General features: G+C 39.3%; 1 protein-coding gene across 8 annotated transcripts in view; it reads right to left on the bottom strand.

Annotated features, from left to right (window-relative positions):
- CARMIL1 (capping protein regulator and myosin 1 linker 1) overlaps positions 1 to 19,386 on the bottom strand; it is a 272,936-nt gene that overhangs the window by 62,014 nt on the left and 191,536 nt on the right. For all 8 annotated transcript variants that reach the window (XM_030552559.1, XM_030552563.1, XM_030552561.1 and 5 more), the window contains 5 exons: positions 18,887 to 18,985; positions 16,390 to 16,518; positions 15,955 to 16,086; positions 11,347 to 11,522; positions 5,500 to 5,587 (listed from right to left, as the gene is read on the bottom strand). In XM_030552559.1, the coding sequence (XP_030408419.1) occupies positions 5,500 to 5,587; positions 11,347 to 11,522; positions 15,955 to 16,086; positions 16,390 to 16,518; positions 18,887 to 18,985 (624 nt within the window). The remainder of the gene's footprint in view (positions 1 to 5,499; positions 5,588 to 11,346; positions 11,523 to 15,954; positions 16,087 to 16,389; positions 16,519 to 18,886; positions 18,986 to 19,386) is intronic.

Below are 19,386 nucleotides of genomic sequence, written 5' to 3'. Positions count from 1 at the left end.
CAGAAATCTTGATAGGGAAAAAAAAAGAACAACAACAACAAAAAAACCCCACACAACAACTAGCAGAATGGTTGTGCACTGCAGGTGATGATAGATGGTGAACAATGGGTAAGCTCAACTGTTTGCATCTGGGCCCCAGCCTCCCCCATCTCCCTGCAGAACTATCCCCTCATCACGTAACACTGGATAGAAGGGAAGGAGAAGGAGAGAAAATAGGGCTAATAGAGAATCACACAGTAAGAGCTCTGCTTATCTGGACTATGGAAATAAAAACACCCAAAGGAGGAATAAAACCTCATACCATATTGAGCATTTTTAAACCATTTCATTTAAAAGCTACCGTAACAAATGTACAAATTGCTAATATACTCAACCGATGAAAAAAAGTAGGATTAAATGATTTTCACTAATAAATGTAGGAATCAAAAGTGCTGCCTTTTTTCTAATATAAAAAAATTTGCAGGCAAAATGGGGTAATTATTTTGGACCTCATTATGATGAATAATGAAGAATAAATCACTGGACTGGAAGTTAGTAGCTAACAGCTCAGTGATCATGATCTGTTTATATTCAATATGGGCAAAACAGAGGACAACACTTGGCATTTTAAAAGGGCTAATGTCTCACAACTGAGAAAAATCATGAGTAAAACTGATTAGGATGCTCTTTAAGAAGAATTATTTAAGAAGAGTATATTAGATGGCCAAAAAGCCATGATTCTATAATCAAGAAAAAGGACAACTTTGGATAAATGTAAATATTATATTTTTATAATTAATTATATCTGGTAAATATTGTATCTAATTGATACCTTCACTTCTCAGCTGAACCAGGATGACATTTAAACAAAGTTATCCTGTTTTCCTTTCAAACAAATGGAAAAAAAAGGAACTAGATAGCAATCAGTATAAATTAAAAATTATGAAGTGTAGAAAATGAATAAGGGAAGCTAAAGACATCAGGAATAAATCTATGTCTGGCAAGGGTAAGGAGAAGTTTTTAAAAAAAGGATACTAGGAAGAAAATAAATCTAAAAATGGTGTAAGCCCATTACTAGAAGGAGATATTAAAATGGTTAATGATGCAGAAAAGGCAGAAGTGTTCGATAAATATTCCTGTTCTATATTTGGAAAGAAGTAGGATGATGGATTCCTATCATGAGGCTGATGAAGTACTTTCCAGTTCATTAACAACAAAGGAGGATGTTAGACAGCATCCATTCAGGATACATATTTTTAAATCAGTAGGCCCGGATCACTTGAGCCCAAGAATCCTAAAGGAGTTGGCTAAGAAGATCTCTGGTCCACTGAGGTTAAATTTTTAATGAATCTAGGGATACCAGGGAAATTACAAAATACTGGAAGAGTATTAACACTGTGCCAATATTCAAAAAGGGTACGTGGGTCTACCAGGGTAACTATAGGCCTGACATCTATCTATAACCTGACATCTATCCTCAGCAAAACAGTGGAAAACCTGATATGAAATTAAATTAATAAAGAATCAGAGAATGGGAATATAATTAATGCCAGTCAATATGGTTTTGAGGAAAGTACATCTTGTCAACCAAACCTGAATTCGTTTTTTGATGAGATGACAAGCTAGGTTGATAAAGGTAACTGCATAAAAGTAACAAATACTTAAATGAACAGGGCAGTCATACAGAGCAATCCACTCTGAGCCCATTCAAATAAAAGACATTTTACTACAGACAAATGCAAAGTCATATATTAAAGAACAAAGAGTGCAGGCCATATCTACAGAATGGGAAACTCTACCCTGGAAAACGGTGACTCTGAAAAAGACTTATGGTTCATAATGAACATGCAATTGAACATGAGCTCCCATTGTGATGCTGTGACAAAAAAGGGTTAATGACATCCTTAGCGACGTAAACACGGAACAAGCGAGTATGAATACAGAGATGATTTTTACCTCTGTATACAGCATTGGTGAGACCGATACCGGAATACTGTCCACATTTTAAAAAGACGTTGACAAATTAGAGAGGACGCAGAAGAGATACACAAATTTGAGGACTGTAGAGCAGTGCTTCTCAAAGCCAGGCCGCCGCTTGTTCAGGGAAAGCCCCTGGCGGTCCAGGCCAGTTTGTTTACCTGCTGCGTCCGCAGGTTTGGCCAATCATGGCTCCCACTGGCTGCAATTCGCAGCTCCAGGCCAATGGGGGCTGCAGGAAGGGGGGTCAGCACATCCCTCAGCCTGCGCCACTTCCTGCAGCCCCCACTGGCCTGGAGCAGTGAACTGCAGCCAGTGGGAGCCGCAATCGGCCGAACCTATGGACTTGGCAGGTAAACAAACTGGCCCGGACCGCCAGGGGCTTTCCCTGAACAAGCAGCGTCCCGACTTTGAGAAGCACTGCTGTAGAGAAGAGGGACTCTGGCTTGGTCTATACTTGAAACTTACATAGGGACGGCTATATTGATCTGGTGTGGGAAACCTGTAGTGTAGATGCATCTGTGCTGACAGAAAAGTGCGTCTATCAATACAGCTAACTTTGTTTGGAGAGGTGATATTCCTACACTGGCAGAAAAACTCCTTCTGTCAGTGTAAGCTGCGTTTATATTAAAGGTCTATACTGGCATGGGGTATATAGTATAGATATAGCCTTAATCAGCTTAGTCTGTTTATTTTATCTAAAAAAAGATGGAAAACTTGATTACAATATAAAAGTACCTTTGGGAGAGAAAATATTGTGTTTTAAAGGGCTTTTTAGTTTTACAGAGAAAAGCATAACAAGAAACAATTGCTGGAAGCTGAAGCCAGACAAATTCAAATTAGGCACACATTTTCAACAGTGGGCGTGATTAACCATTGGAAAAAACTACCAAGACAAGTGGTGGATTCTCCATGTCTTCAAGTCAAGACTGGATGCCTTTCTGGAAGATATGCTTTAGTCAAACACAAACCATTGGGCTCAGTACAGGGGTAACGATCTCTGAAATACAGCAGGTCAGAATAGATGATCCAATGGTCACTGTTGGCCTTAAAATATATGAAACATAGTGCTCAAAATGTTGACTTGAAAATGTTCCATGCTAATGTTAACACTGGGAGAAAAGTATCTGTTACAAGCAACATAAATCACAGAGGTATAACAGGTTAAGATGTTTGTCAATACAGGATCTTATTTTGGATTTGCCTTATGATGAACTGTCAATAGAAAATGTCTAAAGTTAGTATTTTAAAGATTGTGAGCAGATTCATATGGGAAGCATGACAAGACGACGAGATTGTGAAGAGAGACACTGAACTCAGTTTCAGTCCAGGGTCAGAATGGAAACTGTCTGGGTATAACTCTGCCCACAAGATGCCCACCAGTTGATCATGTAGGTTTTTTATGATTGTCTTTTTCTGTGAGCTTTGCATGCAGTGGCATCTTTCCCTACTAAGAAGAACTGATCCAATATATTCTTCTGAACCAAGCTGTCTGATTGATGGCCCAACATTACTGCACTCATCTGGCAACTGAGAAGCTACAGTGACCAGTATGCATGCTGTGACTGATGGTGCTGAATCTTCTTTCACGTTGAGCTGTGGAATAGGAATTATTTCCATTCTGTTTGCAGTCTTCTTGGATTCCTCTGATTGGTGTCTGCTGGCTGCTTTCCAGTCAGGTTCCCACAGAGGGTCTCTTCAGTTCAGATTTAGGGGCTTTTATCTGCTCCAAGATCTTGCGTTGGGTTTATCTGGCAGAGAGCTGGTCTCAGGTCTAGAGTTTCTGCTGTGGTCCTCCTCCTGCTTCTCAATTCAACCCAGCCGAGAGCTGTTGCTGGTTATTTTCTAAACAGTCAGTCCTCATGCAGTAATGGTGACTTTGGCCCCTTTTGAGATAGCACTACCAGTCCTCCTTGGGCAACAGTCCTGGTAAGCAATCAGATCTCTCTGTTGTGCTTCTTTCTCTGGATCCTGCCTTGGCCTCAGAAGAACGTTCAGGGCACTGGTGATGTTTGAATTTGGCAGCAAAGATCCCTGATTGGTCACTGATGCAACAGAGTCATTTGCTGACAGGCTGGCCCAGGATACTGGCCAGAAAATGATCAAAAAAATTGTGACATTGTGTTGTATGCCCACTAAATACCATAATCAAAGACCTGGTTTCAATGTAAGATGAAATGTGGCACTACATTTAATATTAATATTAATTAATATTAATATTAATATTAATATTGTGTATGATTTTAAAGCTCTAACCTAGAATGTGAGATAGACTGACCTTGGGCTTAATACGGTTTAGGGCCATTTGAATTTGCTTGTTCCTAAAGTGTTCACACTTGAAACAAAAGTTTCTGTTTGAGACTAGCCTTTCGTAATCTCAGAACGGGCTCCACATGAATCCTCAGCTGTTTTTAATACTTGGTATAACATTTCCTCGACATGTAAAATTTGTTGCGTATTTAATAAGCCTTAAAATTTATGTTTTTAATGAAATTCTCTCTCTCAAAAGTCCTTAACATGCCCGTAATATAGAAAACAAGGTAGATCGAAATCTAACTGGATAGTTCCTATGTGGAACTACTGTGTGTTTCTTCAAATGTCTGTACATTCAATAGTTTTATACTTTGATCTATAAAGGAAGCATTTCACAACAGCAGGAGCACCAATAATAGTAAAGCAAATCTATCTTATCTTGATAATGATGCAGTCTATTTCCCTGACAAAAAATATGGATGAGCAAAACAAAGCAGTGACAAAGATGTTGCCAATGCTGCTCCTATGCTTGGAATGTTGACCTACAGTGGAACTTCTGGAAAGTTTTGGAAATTTTTTTTTTTTTGCTATTGCTGCCACTCTTTTTATATAACTCTGCACAATCCAGCATTAGGTCCTCCCACCCTCAGCAAACTTGGGTCTGAGTCCAATAATCTACTTCCCTCTCCACTAAAAATAACCATTAATGTACAGGAGTCCATAAGCTGATCTGCAGACATACAGCAGTATATCTGCTCTAATCTTCAGGAAGGAGGTACATCTACAATAAGTGGTTGACAGCAGAACGTCTTCCAGTAAATAGCTGAACATTTTATCTTCTACATAGATACACCTTCCAGTCCAAAACCTCACCTTTCTGAAGTAGCCTCAGAATATGCACAGGTTTGGGAAGTAAGGTCCCTACAGCTTGCTCCACAGACCCTAAAGAATGAAATCTGACTTTATTTCAATCGTAACGCCTGTCTCACTACGACAGCCAGTAGCTGTCTCCTTAACTAGTGAATATATGTTCTTGCAAAGCCGTTTTAGGTTTCAGATCTGATAATTCATGCAAGAGATAGTAAGGCAGCTAAGCAATGCAGCTTCTTCTGTGGCTGTTTTCTCCTTAAGCCAGGACTACTCACCCTATGACCACGTTTCAAATGATGCTGCTGATGAAAATTAGGCAGATTTAGAAATGCAGCTGTGAGAAGAAGGAAGTGAACAAGTCATGAATGCTGTGGTGGTGGTAAGACACCCTGAACTACTCAGAACTGTAAAAACACTCACCAGTTTATGATGACAATGTGAAAGCGCATCCAGGATTTCATCCACAATTCGGTCAGATAGGAAAGAGGCCACAGTCAGTTTCACTTCGCTGTGTGAACATTGAAAATGAGAATAGAGTAACTTTCAATTCACACAAGAGAACTCTGCAATCCCTTACAGCATTAGTTCTATGGTGTGAAGATTATCTGTGAGCCTGCTACTGTCTTTGAGAACGAAACACAAGAAGGTGCAAGTAGAAGGACTGAACCCTTCAGACATAACGCACAAGAACACACACACACAATACAAACGAACTCCTGGACCACTTTCAACCTACTTCTAACATTTTTCTAATGGCAGAAACAAAAACATCTGGCTAAGGGACAACTTAATAAGAACCATATGGTCAGATTTGCTTAGGAACAATACATGCACTGATGTTAGAGAAGACGAATCTGGTCTGGAGTGAATTCAGACAGTCTTACCTGTTTAAGGCTTGTTTTACCTAACTATTAATCTTGCCCGGTCTCCTTTTTGTACCCTTCTGTCAGCTAAATGGGAACTGTATTGTTTCTGCAACCTGCCATCACCATTCCTGGGCTGCAAACTGTTTGTGCTTTTGCTTTAAATAACTAGCTCCTGCCTTACAAATGTTGTTTCAGCCAGTCCGATGTATTTAGCATTCAACAAGAAGGTGCGGAACACAGACTCACTGTTAGATTTAACATGACATCAGCACTGTATACACTGGGCTTGCCCCTTCACTGAAACATGTATGAGTTACTATACTCTAGTTACCCCACTTGGGCATGCTTAGCTCAAGTTAGAGCAGCCACGCTGCAAAAACACACTCAAGTCACACATGGTTTGTCTATCCTGCAGCTGGGAATTAGCCTCCCAGCCCAGGTAGATAAGACTTGAGCTGGCACAGCTCAAGCTACTGCACTAAATATAGTAGCGTGGACACTGTAGCTCGGATGGCAGCTCAGGCTCTCACATCCAACCAAACCCCTGGGACTGAGCTTAGGTGGCTAGGCTGTCTCTGTAGGAGCCACAGCGTCCACACTGCTCATTTTAGCATGGTAGCTCAAGCCCCTCTAGTGAACATCTGTTCGCCTGGGCTGGAAGACTAACTCCCAGCTGCAGTGTAGATATACCCATAGAGTGACTTGATTAGCACAGTGATTGGATTAGCAGTTGAGCTAACCTGAGCTGCAGCTGCATCCCCAATCCATTACCAGCTTGTATGTCAGCATCATGTCAGCTTCAAACTATCCCCGCCCCTCAACAATGGGTCAGCTAGCAAGAATTTAAAACACCACTTCATTTGACTTAGAAATGTGTGTTTGTGGATGGGAATTGGGTTGTGGGCTTGTTATACCTCAAGCTAACACTGCAGTGAAGACAAGCCCACAGAAACCAACATTACATTAGATTTGTACTTGGTGTTGTGGTCTACCACTGTCTCTTCACGGAAATTAAACTTTTTTTTTTCAGTTTTGACTATCGTCACACATCTTTAGATGGTGACCGTTACGTCTACACACACAGAGAAATGTTTCACTATTTGTTTTGATATTAGTAATAGTAAGTATTCCCAGAGTGCAGAAGTCCCCAGAATTATACTAATTCATGGAGCCAAATCTTGAAACAAACTCTAGGTAACCAACCAACATGCTGTGGGCAAAACATGTACATCGTCCCTTCTGTAGATATTAAACACTTAACTCTTTGATGGCTTGAGTCAGAATTTCCCTAGGTTAAATGTCTCACAAAATGCAGAATTTAAAACTGGCTGCAGCAAGAATTTATTTGATCTCTGGCTCCCTTTATTTTCTTCCTTATTTGCAAGAAGAAATCTCACAGGGAGGAAGAAATACAAACTTTCTATTGTTATTAAATTTGTTTTCTGACATGTCCTAGGTTCATCTTTACACTATAGTAATACCCTACTAAATAGAAAGATCGGATTACAATATTTACTGTATAACATTTCCTCTAACAAAAGCTCACTGTTATAATAATTACAACTTGGTCTCTGATATATTAACATGGCAATGATTTGTAAACCTGTTAAACTTCCTAAACGAATAGATAGATTAAAAAAAAGTTTTCTGGTTGCTTTTGGTAGGTCTTGTTTACACTTAAAAATTGTCAAGTATCAGAGGGGTAGCCGTGTTAGTCTGGATCTGTAAAAGCAGCAAAGAGTCCTGTGGCACCTTATAGACTAACAGACGTTTTGGAGCATGAGCCTTCGTGGGTGAATACCCACTTCATCAGATGCATGTAGTGGAAATTTCCAGAGGCAGGTATATATATGCAGGCAAGCTAGAGATAATGAGGTAGTTCAATCAGGGAGGATGAGGCCCTGTTCTAGCAGTTGAGGTGTGAAAACCAAGGGAGAAGAAACTGGTTTTGTAATTGGCAAGCCATTCACAGTCTTTGTTTAATCCTGAGCTGATGGTGTCAAATTTGCAGATGAACTGAAGCTCAGCAGTTTCTCTTTGAAGTCTGGTCCTGAAGTTTTTTTGCTGCAGGATGGCCACCTTAAGGTCTGCTATAGTGTGGCCACGGAGGTTGAAGTGTTCTCCTACAGGTTTTTGTATATTGCCATTCCTAATATCTGATTTGTGTCCGAAATTTCCACTACATGCATCTGACGAAGTGGGTATTCACCCACGAAAGCTCATGCTCCAAAACGTCTGTTAGTCTATAAGGTGCCACAGGACTCTTTGCTGCTTAAAAATTGTATCACTTAAACTGTGCCAGTATAGTTAAAGAGTTAACACACATCCCACTCCCTTGTGAGGATGCAGTTTAACTCGTATAAAAATGCTTATTCAAATATTGCTTATTCTGGTTGGGCAAAACAAAGTAAGTTATACCAGTCTAAATACCTTATAGCAGTATACCTGCATCTACACTAGGGCTTTTACTGGCATAATGATGTCAACTTAAAAAAAAATCACCTCCTACTGACATAGTTATATGAGTAAAACTTTTTAAGTGCAAGCTAGGCCTTAGCATAAACAAAGACAAAGACAAGTGTCCTGATAAAGAATTTGCTTGCTTTAGTAGATGGCTTGGCTCTTGGCTTTGTGATCTTTTCCTAATTGCATTAATCAGGATCAACCCACAAAACCATTTAAGTTAACACACAAAGCTATGTTCAATTCTCTTTGTGTGCAATATGTACAAGCGATAATAGCAACAGATAGCAATGACATAATAATGGAACATAAATGTGCCTGGTGTTTTCAAAGGAACTTCTGGGAATGCGCCACCCAACTTCTATTATAATTCAATGCAGTTGGGTTCCGAGCTCCCATAAACTCCTTTTGAGAATCCAATCTCATAATTAGAGTTTCTGATAAGAAAACAATGAGAGGAGAACTGGTCTGTATGTCTCCCAACTCATTAGATGAGACTTCCTTGTATTATAGTGGTGCGTAGTGTTAATAACATAATGTAGAAGAACACATGGCTGATGTGCTTGAAACCCCAGCTGAGCTATTTACAACATGTAACTCTAAAAAAGTCCTTTTATGGCCTTCGTTAGCATAGAATCATAGAATATCAGCGGTGGAAGAGACCTCAGGAGGTCATCTAGTCCAACCCCCGATCAAAGCAGGACCAATCCCTAACTAAATCATCCCAGCCAGGGCTTTGTCAAGCCCGACCTTAAAAACCTCTAAGGGAGGAGGTTCCACCACCTCCCTAGGTAACCAATTCTAATGCTTCACCACCCTCCTAGTGAAAAAGTTTTTCCTAATATCCTACCTAAACCTCCCCCACTGCAACTTGAGACAATTACTCCTTGTTTTGTCATCCATCACCACTGAGAACAGTCTAGATCCATCCTCTTTGGAACGCCCTTTCAGGTAGTTGAAAGCAGCTATCAACCCCCACCCCCCATTCATCTCTTCTGTAGACTAAACAATCCCAGTTCCCTCAGCTTCTACTCAAAAATCATGCGTTCCAATCCCCTAATCATTTTTGCTGCCCTCCGCTGGACTCTTTCCAAGTTTTCCACATCCTTCTTGTAGTGTGGGGCCCAAAACTGGATACAGTACTCCAGATGAGGCCTCACCAATGCCAAATAGAGGGGAATGATCATGTCCCTCGATCTGCTGGCAATGCTCCTACTTATACATCCCAAAATGCCATTAGCCTTCTTGGCAACAAGGGCACACTGTTGACTCATATGCAGCTTCTCATCCACTGTAACCCCTAGGTCCTTTTCTGCAGAACTGCTGCCTAGCAACTCGGTCCCTAGTCTGTAGCAGTGCATGGGATTCTTCCGTCCTAAGTGCGGGACTCTGCACTTGTCCTTGTTGAACCTCATCAGATTTCTTTTGGCCCAATCCTCTAATTTGTCTAGGTCCCTCTATTTCCTATCCCTCTCCAGCGTATCTACCACACCTCCCAGTTTAGTGTCATCTGCAAACTTGCTGAGAGTGCAGTCCACGCCATCCTCCAGATCATTAATAAAGACCTTGAACAAAACCGGCCCCAGGACTGACTTTTGGGGCTCTCCGTTTGATATCAGCTGCAAACTAGACATGGAGCTATTCTTCACTATCCATTAAGCCCGATGAACTAGCCAGCTTTCTATCCACCTTATAGTCCATTCATCCAGCCCATACTACTTTAACTTGCTGGCAAGAATACTGTGGAGACCATATCAAAAGCTTTGCTAAAGTCAAGGAATCAGAAGGTGCAACTAAGTCGGCAATACCTATGTTTTCAGCTGGGGGGCCTGAAAATTTCCATGACTAGTCTCAAAGCAATAGTGATTTTTTTTTTTTTTTAATGGGAGGGTGGGAGGATCAGAAGAGAAAGAAGTTTCATTCATCTACTCTTGAACTTGACAAGAGTAATGGGAAAAAAGCAAACACTTCCCATTTAAAAACATAATATAAATACACTTGTTTAGCCATGGGTATTGAAATTTTACTGCATTCTGAAAAGCTCACATACCTACATTTTAATGCTTTACAAAGAAATTCTCTTTTCCCACTGCAAAGATACAACCGTCACAATGCAAAATGATATATGTTTGCTGTTAACCCTGCTGAGCAGAAAATTATCTCCATAGAAATGATAGCAACCATAAAGTTTTAAGTTTCCTGCCTTCTTAACTTGACCAAATAGTACATCTTGTATATGCTCTGGTGTACATTTAATAAAGAAGAATATAATAAAACTAACTTAGAATCTCATCTTTTGGAAATAATGAATTACAAGTAGTTTAAAGCACTACACCTGCCTCTGCATTCCCCTTCTAAATTTAGTGGTTAGAATATGTTATTTTCAAATTTTTAAATGTGTTTGTCTGATCCTTGTTGCTGTGCAGAACAACTCCTCACATAAAAGGGTTACAGTGACTTCTGACTAAAAAGGGAGAACAACAAAACCAATAACACACTACGTGCCATCAAACGCACAAAACAAAGGAAGTGGTAAAGTGGACAGTGGTATTCGTTATCTTCCAATTTTCTTCAGTTATAGGAATCTTAGGCATCAGTAGTAACAATAGTAGGTAACATTTTTCAGACATATGATTTTTAAGTTGATTGTGCTCCTTAAAGCCACCGAAATAATAAAGAAAATAGGCATACCAAATACTACATATGTGCTATATGATCCAATTAACTTTGTTGTAGAAACCTAAATATTTGCATTTTCTGGACCAAACCGATTGGCTTGTATGGTGACATACCAGTTTCTATATGAATTCTTATGTGGGAATGTTCAGAAAACATACTGATATACATATACACAACAAGACAGAAATGCAACTCAATACATGGTCTTTAACTAACTTCAGAATATTTATGGACAGGTTTCACAGTGCTTTTAACATACCTAATTTTATTGAGGATATCAATTCCAGACTGCTCCAAAAGAACATTTTTAACAAAGGTACGTGGAATGGAAATCTTCTCAGTGCTGGCCTCAATCAGGTCTTGCCGAATGTGGGTCTTCTTCATTACATTAGGGCAAAGATTCTCAGCTGCGTCCACCATAGACTCAAGCAGTGCCTATAGCACAAAGTGAGAGAAAACAATAAACTCTCTCTCAGAAAATCCACAGCATCATGACGGTTGCTTTAACTGAGAGAGAGATCACAGCACTGTGTACTTTCATAGCACTATGCAAGTCTTTTAGAATTCATCTACTAAATTAAAACTGAAAGCATTTACAGAACAAAACTGAGAGGAACAACTTGCCTGTTTTAATAACCAGACATTTTTTTTTAAATATAAAAGTTACAAATAGAGAAAACTATATTTGGTTAATTATCAGAACAATACATCTGTTCCCATTGCGCACTCAGCACTACCTCTGCATTTTTAAGAAGCAAAGAAAACTGTTGTAGAAGTCTAATAAACCCTCCCAAGGTCAGCTAATTTGTGCTCTGAATCACAATTTTGTTTTGCACTCCAACACTCCTTGTCTGAAAGGCGTCAAGAGTCTCCTCAGAAAGGGATGGCGAAAACTTTGAACATTTGTATGTCCCTGGAATTTCCTATTTCAGAAATAGGCAGAGGTACATTGCCTGAGAGGTGTGCAGGAATCTACCACAAGAATATCCAATACACACACACACACACACACTCTCTAGGGATAAGGGCTGTCAAGCGATTAAAAAATTTAATCACGATTAATCACGCGACTAAAAATTAATTTAATTTTAATATTTATTTAAATATTGTTGGATGTCTTCTACATTTTAAAATATATTGAAATTGTAATTGAAATCAATATATTTGAAAATGTGGAAAAACATCAAAAAATATTTAATACATTTCAATTGGTATTCTATTGTTTAACAGTGAGATTAAAAGTGTGAGTAATCACAATTAATATATATATTAGGGCTGTCTATTAATCACAGTTAACTCACGCAATTAATTCAAAAAAATTAATTGCAATTAAAAAAAAATTAAAACCTATGCTCAATTTTTTTAACCCCCTGCTCTCCCCCCCATTTTTAAAAAAAAGAAAAAAAAGAAAAAAAAAAGAAAGAAGGGCTTTTGTGCTTCCCTGTTGGAAGTCTTCCTTCCATGTGGGCCTGAGAGCAAAGTCAGACGTGTGTGGACTGATCCCTGCTGTTGCTAGTGCTCGCAATTTTATCGCAAGTCTCAATAAATTAGGTGTTTTTCTTAAAGCCCAGCTCCTGGAATCAAGCGATTACACATGAGAATCTCAACTTCCATTTAAAAAAAAAGAAAAAAGTTTCTAGCCCTCATAGCTGCAGAGAAAAGCTAGAAAATGTGAACACTAAAATTTCCAAAGGAGACAAAAAGAAACTAAAATCTTATATACATAGGTGTGTGTGTATCTATGCATATCATGATTTGTAAGCCAATCCCATGATTTTTGAGGCCCGACTCAAGACTTGTGAATGTGTGGGCCTGGCAAAACCATCCCACTCCTCTAGACTCCCTCAGTTTTTCCAGATCCTTCCTGAAGTGTGGCACCCAGACCTGGACACAGGACTCCAGCTGAGCCTCACCCATGCCTAGTAGAGTGGAACAATTCCCTCCCATGGCTTACATACAACGATCCTGTTAATACACCCCAGAAGCATATTACCCTTTTTTGCAGCTGCATTGCACTGTTGACTCATATTCAATTTGTGATCCATGATAACTCCCAGATCCTTTTTCAGCAGTACTACCACCTAGCCATTTATTCTCCATTTTGTAGCTGATTTGATTTTCCTTCCTAAGTGAAGTACTTTGCACTTGTCTTTATTGAATTTCATCTGGTTTAATTCAAACCAATTCTCTAGTTTGTCAAGGTCACTTTGAATTGCAATCCTCCCAGTTTGATAACATCTGCAAATTTTAAAAGCATATACTTCACACCATTATACAAATCATTGATGAAAATACTGAACTGTACCAGAGCCAGGACTGACTCTTGCGGGACCCACTATATACATCCTCCCAGTCTGACTGCGAACCATTAATAACTACTCCTTTGGTTGTACACCTACCTTATTATAATTTCATCTAGGCCCCATTTCCCTAGTTTGCTTATGAGAATGTCATGCAAGACGGCATCAAAAGCCTTACTACAATCAACATAAGGTCTCTTCTGGCCTTAAAATCTATGAGTTACAGGTGTTTCTGAGGAGGTTTGGACGAAGCTGTCCCCATGGCCATATAAGAGTCTCTTCTCTTGCCTGAGGTCTTCATTGGCTGAATAAAAGAACTGTTGGGTTCCTTGCATCAGCAGGTGACTTTGCCTGGCAGTGATACTCTGCAGGAACTTGCAAAGTATTTTCTAGGAGCTCAGCTGTGATTTCTATTTCCCTGGCTGACTCACTAACTTCAAATTGCTTATTTTTCTTCCACTCCTCCCTTCACCTCCCCTATCTTCTGTTTCAGGTAAAAATCCCATTTCCCATTTGTTCAAAGGTAGGGTGATCAGACAGCAACTGTGAAAAAACGGGACAAGGGGTGGGAGGCAATAGGTGCCTATATAAGAAAAAGTTCCAAAAAACGAGACTGTCTCTATAAAAACAGGATATCTGGTCACCCAATCAAAAGTTCTTTGGTGACCTTTTCCAGCTTTCACCAGCTACTTCCCAAGAAGGTGTGCTCTTGTTGCTATGGGAACTGAAGTAAAAACCAGAACTCCAAATACTTCTGGCACAGTTTCTGTCCTGAGGACAATAATGCCAATAAGGCTGATTTACATAAGCCTCCTATCAAGGTTCACAAACAATAAATGCCAAGAAAGTTCTTGAACCATCAGAAACAATCCAAGAAAACAAAAAAATGATTAATCTCCTTCTCAAATTAAAGAAAAAAAAAATCTTCAGCCTGACCTGGAAGATTGACACCTAAATATACATACAGGAACTTCATTTCATAGCTACCTATAAGGCACCTAGCAGATCCCTGGTTCTATACAAATAATAGAAGTAATTGTAAAAGGATATTAAACTTGATCTAAAAAAGTGCCATTTGCTTTCAAGATGTGTAAACGTAAATGCCTCAATCTTAAACCACAATACAACCAAGCAATGCTTCTGTAAATGAAATTCTAAATGTAGCTTTTCTTTGACAAAGCTGTTTAAAATGCACAGGGCTTTCTTAAATGCATCGGTCCTGCACAGAGGACAGAACCGACTATTCATATTTCAATGACTAAGCCTGGAAACTCTATAGTCAAGGACCCTGTGGAGAGATTAGCTTCACCTCTACAAGCTCTTAAGCAAAAAGAGATTTAAAATAAAAACTGATACATAGAATCCTCACCTTATTACACGCAAAGGTGAGAGGGGAATAAAACAGTCCATAATCCGCAACATTTTCCTCCTCATTAACTTTTTTAATTTAGGAAAAAGTAATTAGTAATGTGCTATTATTATTGTTCTTCACTATATTCCCACCGACTAATGCATTTTATTTTTGTCTCAGAAGTCTAATCTGCATTTTCAGATTCTTTGATAAATTTAAACATAGTCAAACATAGCCTAGCTGCTTACTGGTGAACAGGAGTATGGTATGAATGGGTTAATCCCGCTCCCTCCCCAACAACATTCTTATACTTTTCAAATGTTCCTTCACAAAATTGCAAAAATCTTCCATCTTGCCCCTTTGCCGCACATAATGCAGATCTCTTTTTTTTTTAACATCTGAACTATGTGGGATGCACATCTCTTCCTCAGCTCCTTTAACTACATCACAGGACCTAGTGTATAGTTTCAAATGATTAAGCAAGTGGGAAGCTGAGTGACTGCAGATCATTAGGGATTAATTCCCATTTGAAGAATTGTAGGTTTGGTAAGAAACATTTAAAAGGATCCCCTTGAAAAGATGGACAGCAACTAACTAGTCACTCCTGGAAGGAAGACTTGTGGTAAATACATGCAAGCCAAAAGACAGAAGTGAAATTGGTGGGACTGATTTACAGACCAAGCTTCTGCTGACAGATCTTCCCCAGCAGCGGAGTCTTCACAGCATATGCTGCTCACAACTTCTGCTCTATTGGGGCACCCAGACTGACAAGTACATCCTATAAAGTTGCTAGGGACTTTCTAGGGTGCCTGGGAGATTCACTCACAGCATAACTCTCCTGCAGTCTCAGCTGCAACCTAAAAGTTGCTTTCCTCTGGCAAAACCACAAGACAGGGTGGAGGTGCCAATAACTGGCTTGATACAAGGTGGTGTATCCCTCCTCCTTTTATTTCTGTGCCAAACATTTAAGTTAATTTTGTACTTCTTACTAAGAAAATTTTCTTAGTGATTAGCCACCCAGGCAATAAGCACATCATATTCCAAAACTAATATCAAGAATACAATTGAAGTTTGATGGGTTTTCTAGTTCTCATAATGTGCTTGAGATATACTCTTTTGTTCACAATAGCAATGGAAAATCTTGATGCAATTGCACACCTCTGTTTAGTATCATTTGTACATGCAAAGTATATTAGAAAAAACCCTATATGCAGACCTTAAGTTGTTCATCCACAACCCTTGTGACTTCCCCAGCCATGGATTCCAATGTCTCCTGTATCGGATTGGATAATGAGCCATTCACTCCTGCCCAAGAAGCTCCACCGAGATGGTACAGATTTGGTAATAGCTGTAGGATAGATATTACAACTTTTAAAGTTAGCTTTCAGCCAACTACCGTCAAACCTGAACAAACTGATGGAAATGACTACATTCATTTAAATATTTATTAAAAGTTCCTTTTTTTAAACAATAACCAGTTCAGATAATCTGAAAAACACTCTCATGTGATATATTATTATAGGCTCTGGAAAAAGAGAGGGACTTTGTATGTACTTAAGTGCTTTGCTGAATCAGGGTTATAGTCTTTTATGACGCTTTTTATACTAGCCTCCTCAGCGTAACCAACTATTAAATGCTCAGAAGGGCTTACTGTTTTGGAGTTCTTAGCATCCCGCATAAGCCTTTCTGCAGATTTCAGGTCATCCTGTACCGCATCCACACCACAATTTCTTAAGGAGTTGAGATGATCTTGCACTTTAACACATATTCTGTCAATCATCTACTCAGAACAAAAATAAAAATGAAGAGGAAATAGCAGATGTAAAAACAGACAAGGGGTCAAATTGCCAAGAAGTGTTGCTGAACAAACAAAAAGTTAAATATCAGTCTTTGTGGGATTCAGCCCAGATTCCAAAACAAAATGAAGATGGTGGAAATTGCTGTTGGGATGCAAAAGCTCTAGAAATGCATGATCGGAGTCTGTGTGTACACATATGTTCCTGGTTTAAAGAATTTATATATATTTCTTACTATAGTAAAAAAGGTCCAAACAAACCACTGCCATATTCTTTATTAATTGTTTATTATTATTAATTTTGTTTTTCCCCACAGCTGTATGTTATCTTTTTAGGGCTGGGGTGGGGCTGTTTTGTTTTTTGGCATAGCAAAAAAATGACTGACTGACCTTAAAACTGAATTGTTCCAAGAACTTGGACAGTAACACTAAGCTCCCCCCACAACCATTTCAAACAAAGCAATGATTTCTATTGTCTGAACAAAACATTACTGTGTAAGCATTGAGAATTTCTTTAGCAAACTAGAGATTTTCAGTCACAAAGAATACTCATTTGGGATCTATGGCTACCAAAGCAGAAAGCTGCACCCAGATCTTTCACAATGCACTATATCAAGCTTTAAATATTTATTTGTATCACATGCTCAATACTTGTTTTCAATACAAAAAATATTCTAAGCACAGAGCGGGAATGTAGTGTAGGTGTGCCTTTTTGAGATGCGCAAGACAGACTAATACGTCTGGCAGGCACGAGTGAGGACGTGTTTTGTTTAACAAGCACTTGTGACAAAAGGAATTGGGGGTGGGGCCACGAAGCACTTATAAAAGTACATAGGCAATAGAGAGTTTAAGTGAATTCATTAAAATTGGCTATTCATCTAACATGTTGAAACCCCTACTAAGTACATGCATGATCATGTAATATTTGCAGTTTGAAAAATGCTGAATCTATAACTAGTAGAGCAGTGTGTCCGCAGCATCTTCCTTCTTCGCTGCTCTATAATGCTTCTCCTCTTCAGAGGGCTTACAAACAACTTAATAACTGTTAGACTGGGGGGAAGTTCCACTGCTTGGATAATTTAAAAACTGGACTGGACAAATCAATGGAGAATATACTGGGGGAATAATCATGCAGTGACACAGGATGAACTAGATGATTTACTCCTGATCACATACCATATAGAAGTAATTTATATATAGCATAAAAATAGTGAAGATGAACTCCCTGGAGGTTCTGTAGTTACACACATTTATATATATGGAAGAGTGTGTGCGCTTTTATTCCGGGGGAAAAAAGGGGAAATGATTAAGTTGTAAAAAGATCTAAACAATGTCACAAGAAATTATTTACATGAAAAAGATGGTAATGGAATAGATGAATGACAACTAAAATAAAATAAAAAGGCATTGCCTTTGCAGTTTTTAATACCAGTACATCCTTGTGCATCATTTTCTCTGTCAAGAAGGTGGAAAATTGTTTCAGGCTCTAATAATACAATGTTGTCACATCTACTTTGTCACATAATGGAGGGAGAAGAAAAAACTTCAGAATCAAAAGTTAGAAAAAGATTGTAAAGATAACTCAAGGAGAGGCAATCGTTTTACTGATTTCACTAAGGATTAGGACAAGTGCCCCCCCACCCCCCCCCGGCTCCTCTTTCCTCTAAGCTGCTCTGCACCTCCATTAGCTTTGGAGTTTCACTGGAATACCAAGCAGGTTAGACAGTTTCAAAGTAAAAGCCATTTTGTCACATCCAATTTCTGCCACCCTACTCTGGTGGTGTATAGGAGATGTAAACAGCCTGTAAGAAGCCAAGAAAGACTTGCCTGGGGGTGAGCACTGTGTTGGGCTGCCAAGGATCACCCTACACCCCCTTTGCTGGCCCTCCTGCAAGCTCTAGTGTAGGAGGTATGCCATAGTGAGAGGTGCCAGAATTATAGCACTTGCCATCAAAGCCACTCTGGCTTCTGTTGCACTAGAGCAGCACTCATAACTTCCTAAGTTACACCTGGGCCTTTTTAGTCCATGCAGCAGCCCAGAACCTGGAGGGTACAAAGGGAGCTTAAAGTCACCCTTTTCCTCACTTCCCCTACAGAGAACGTGACACTCCCTCTGTCTCTCGCGCTCAGTTTAGGTTTTTGCACAGCATGTGTCCATGTGGTACGTAAGTGCTTCCACAAAAACATGGTTTTTCCGCAGCTTCCATAGTACAGAATTTGGCAGTGACAGCCTTTTTGAAAACCAACCAGGCCTTAAAAGCCAAATGCTTCTTTCAGATGTAAATAGAATAATTTGGCCCCGAGACAGCTGCTTAACACTAGAAGAGCTATCAGCAAAGCACAAGGCTCTCACCTGTTGTGTGGTGCTGGTTACAATGCCCTGCTGCAGCCTGTATGCCTGCTCCTGTAGGTATTTTCTGGTCTCATGATTACGAAGCAAGTAGTTTTCTATCTAAAAGTAAAAGTCAGATTAGGATACTGCTTCTACTCTCCCCATCTTTCACTTTCAATACTGTCAGTACATTAAAAAACAAACAAACCAGGATAAGAGAAATAATTGCCTTTTAATACAATTTTGCTCACAGGACTTAAACTTTATTCCATAGGGCTCAGCACCGAGCAGCATGTATGCAAACGTTCTCTCACTTGCAAGGCTCAGGCTACAACTATGTCTAATGATTTCTGACTTCTTTCTCTCTTTCAAGTGAACTTTTACTATCTAGGCGCTGATTCAGAAAAGTAGTGAAGCATGTGAGTAGTCCCACTGACTTCAAATGGGATTGTTCACTAATTTAAACTTAGGCATGTGCTTAAGTATGTTGCTGATTTGGGGGCCTTGAAGAGTTATAAAAT

This window comes from Gopherus evgoodei, chromosome 2 (genome assembly GCF_007399415.2).
Source record: "Gopherus evgoodei ecotype Sinaloan lineage chromosome 2, rGopEvg1_v1.p, whole genome shotgun sequence".
Classification (NCBI taxonomy): domain Eukaryota; kingdom Metazoa; phylum Chordata; order Testudines; family Testudinidae; genus Gopherus; species Gopherus evgoodei.
The sequence above is the reverse complement of the archived record's forward strand: the minus strand, read 5'-3'. Positions and strand labels throughout refer to the sequence as shown.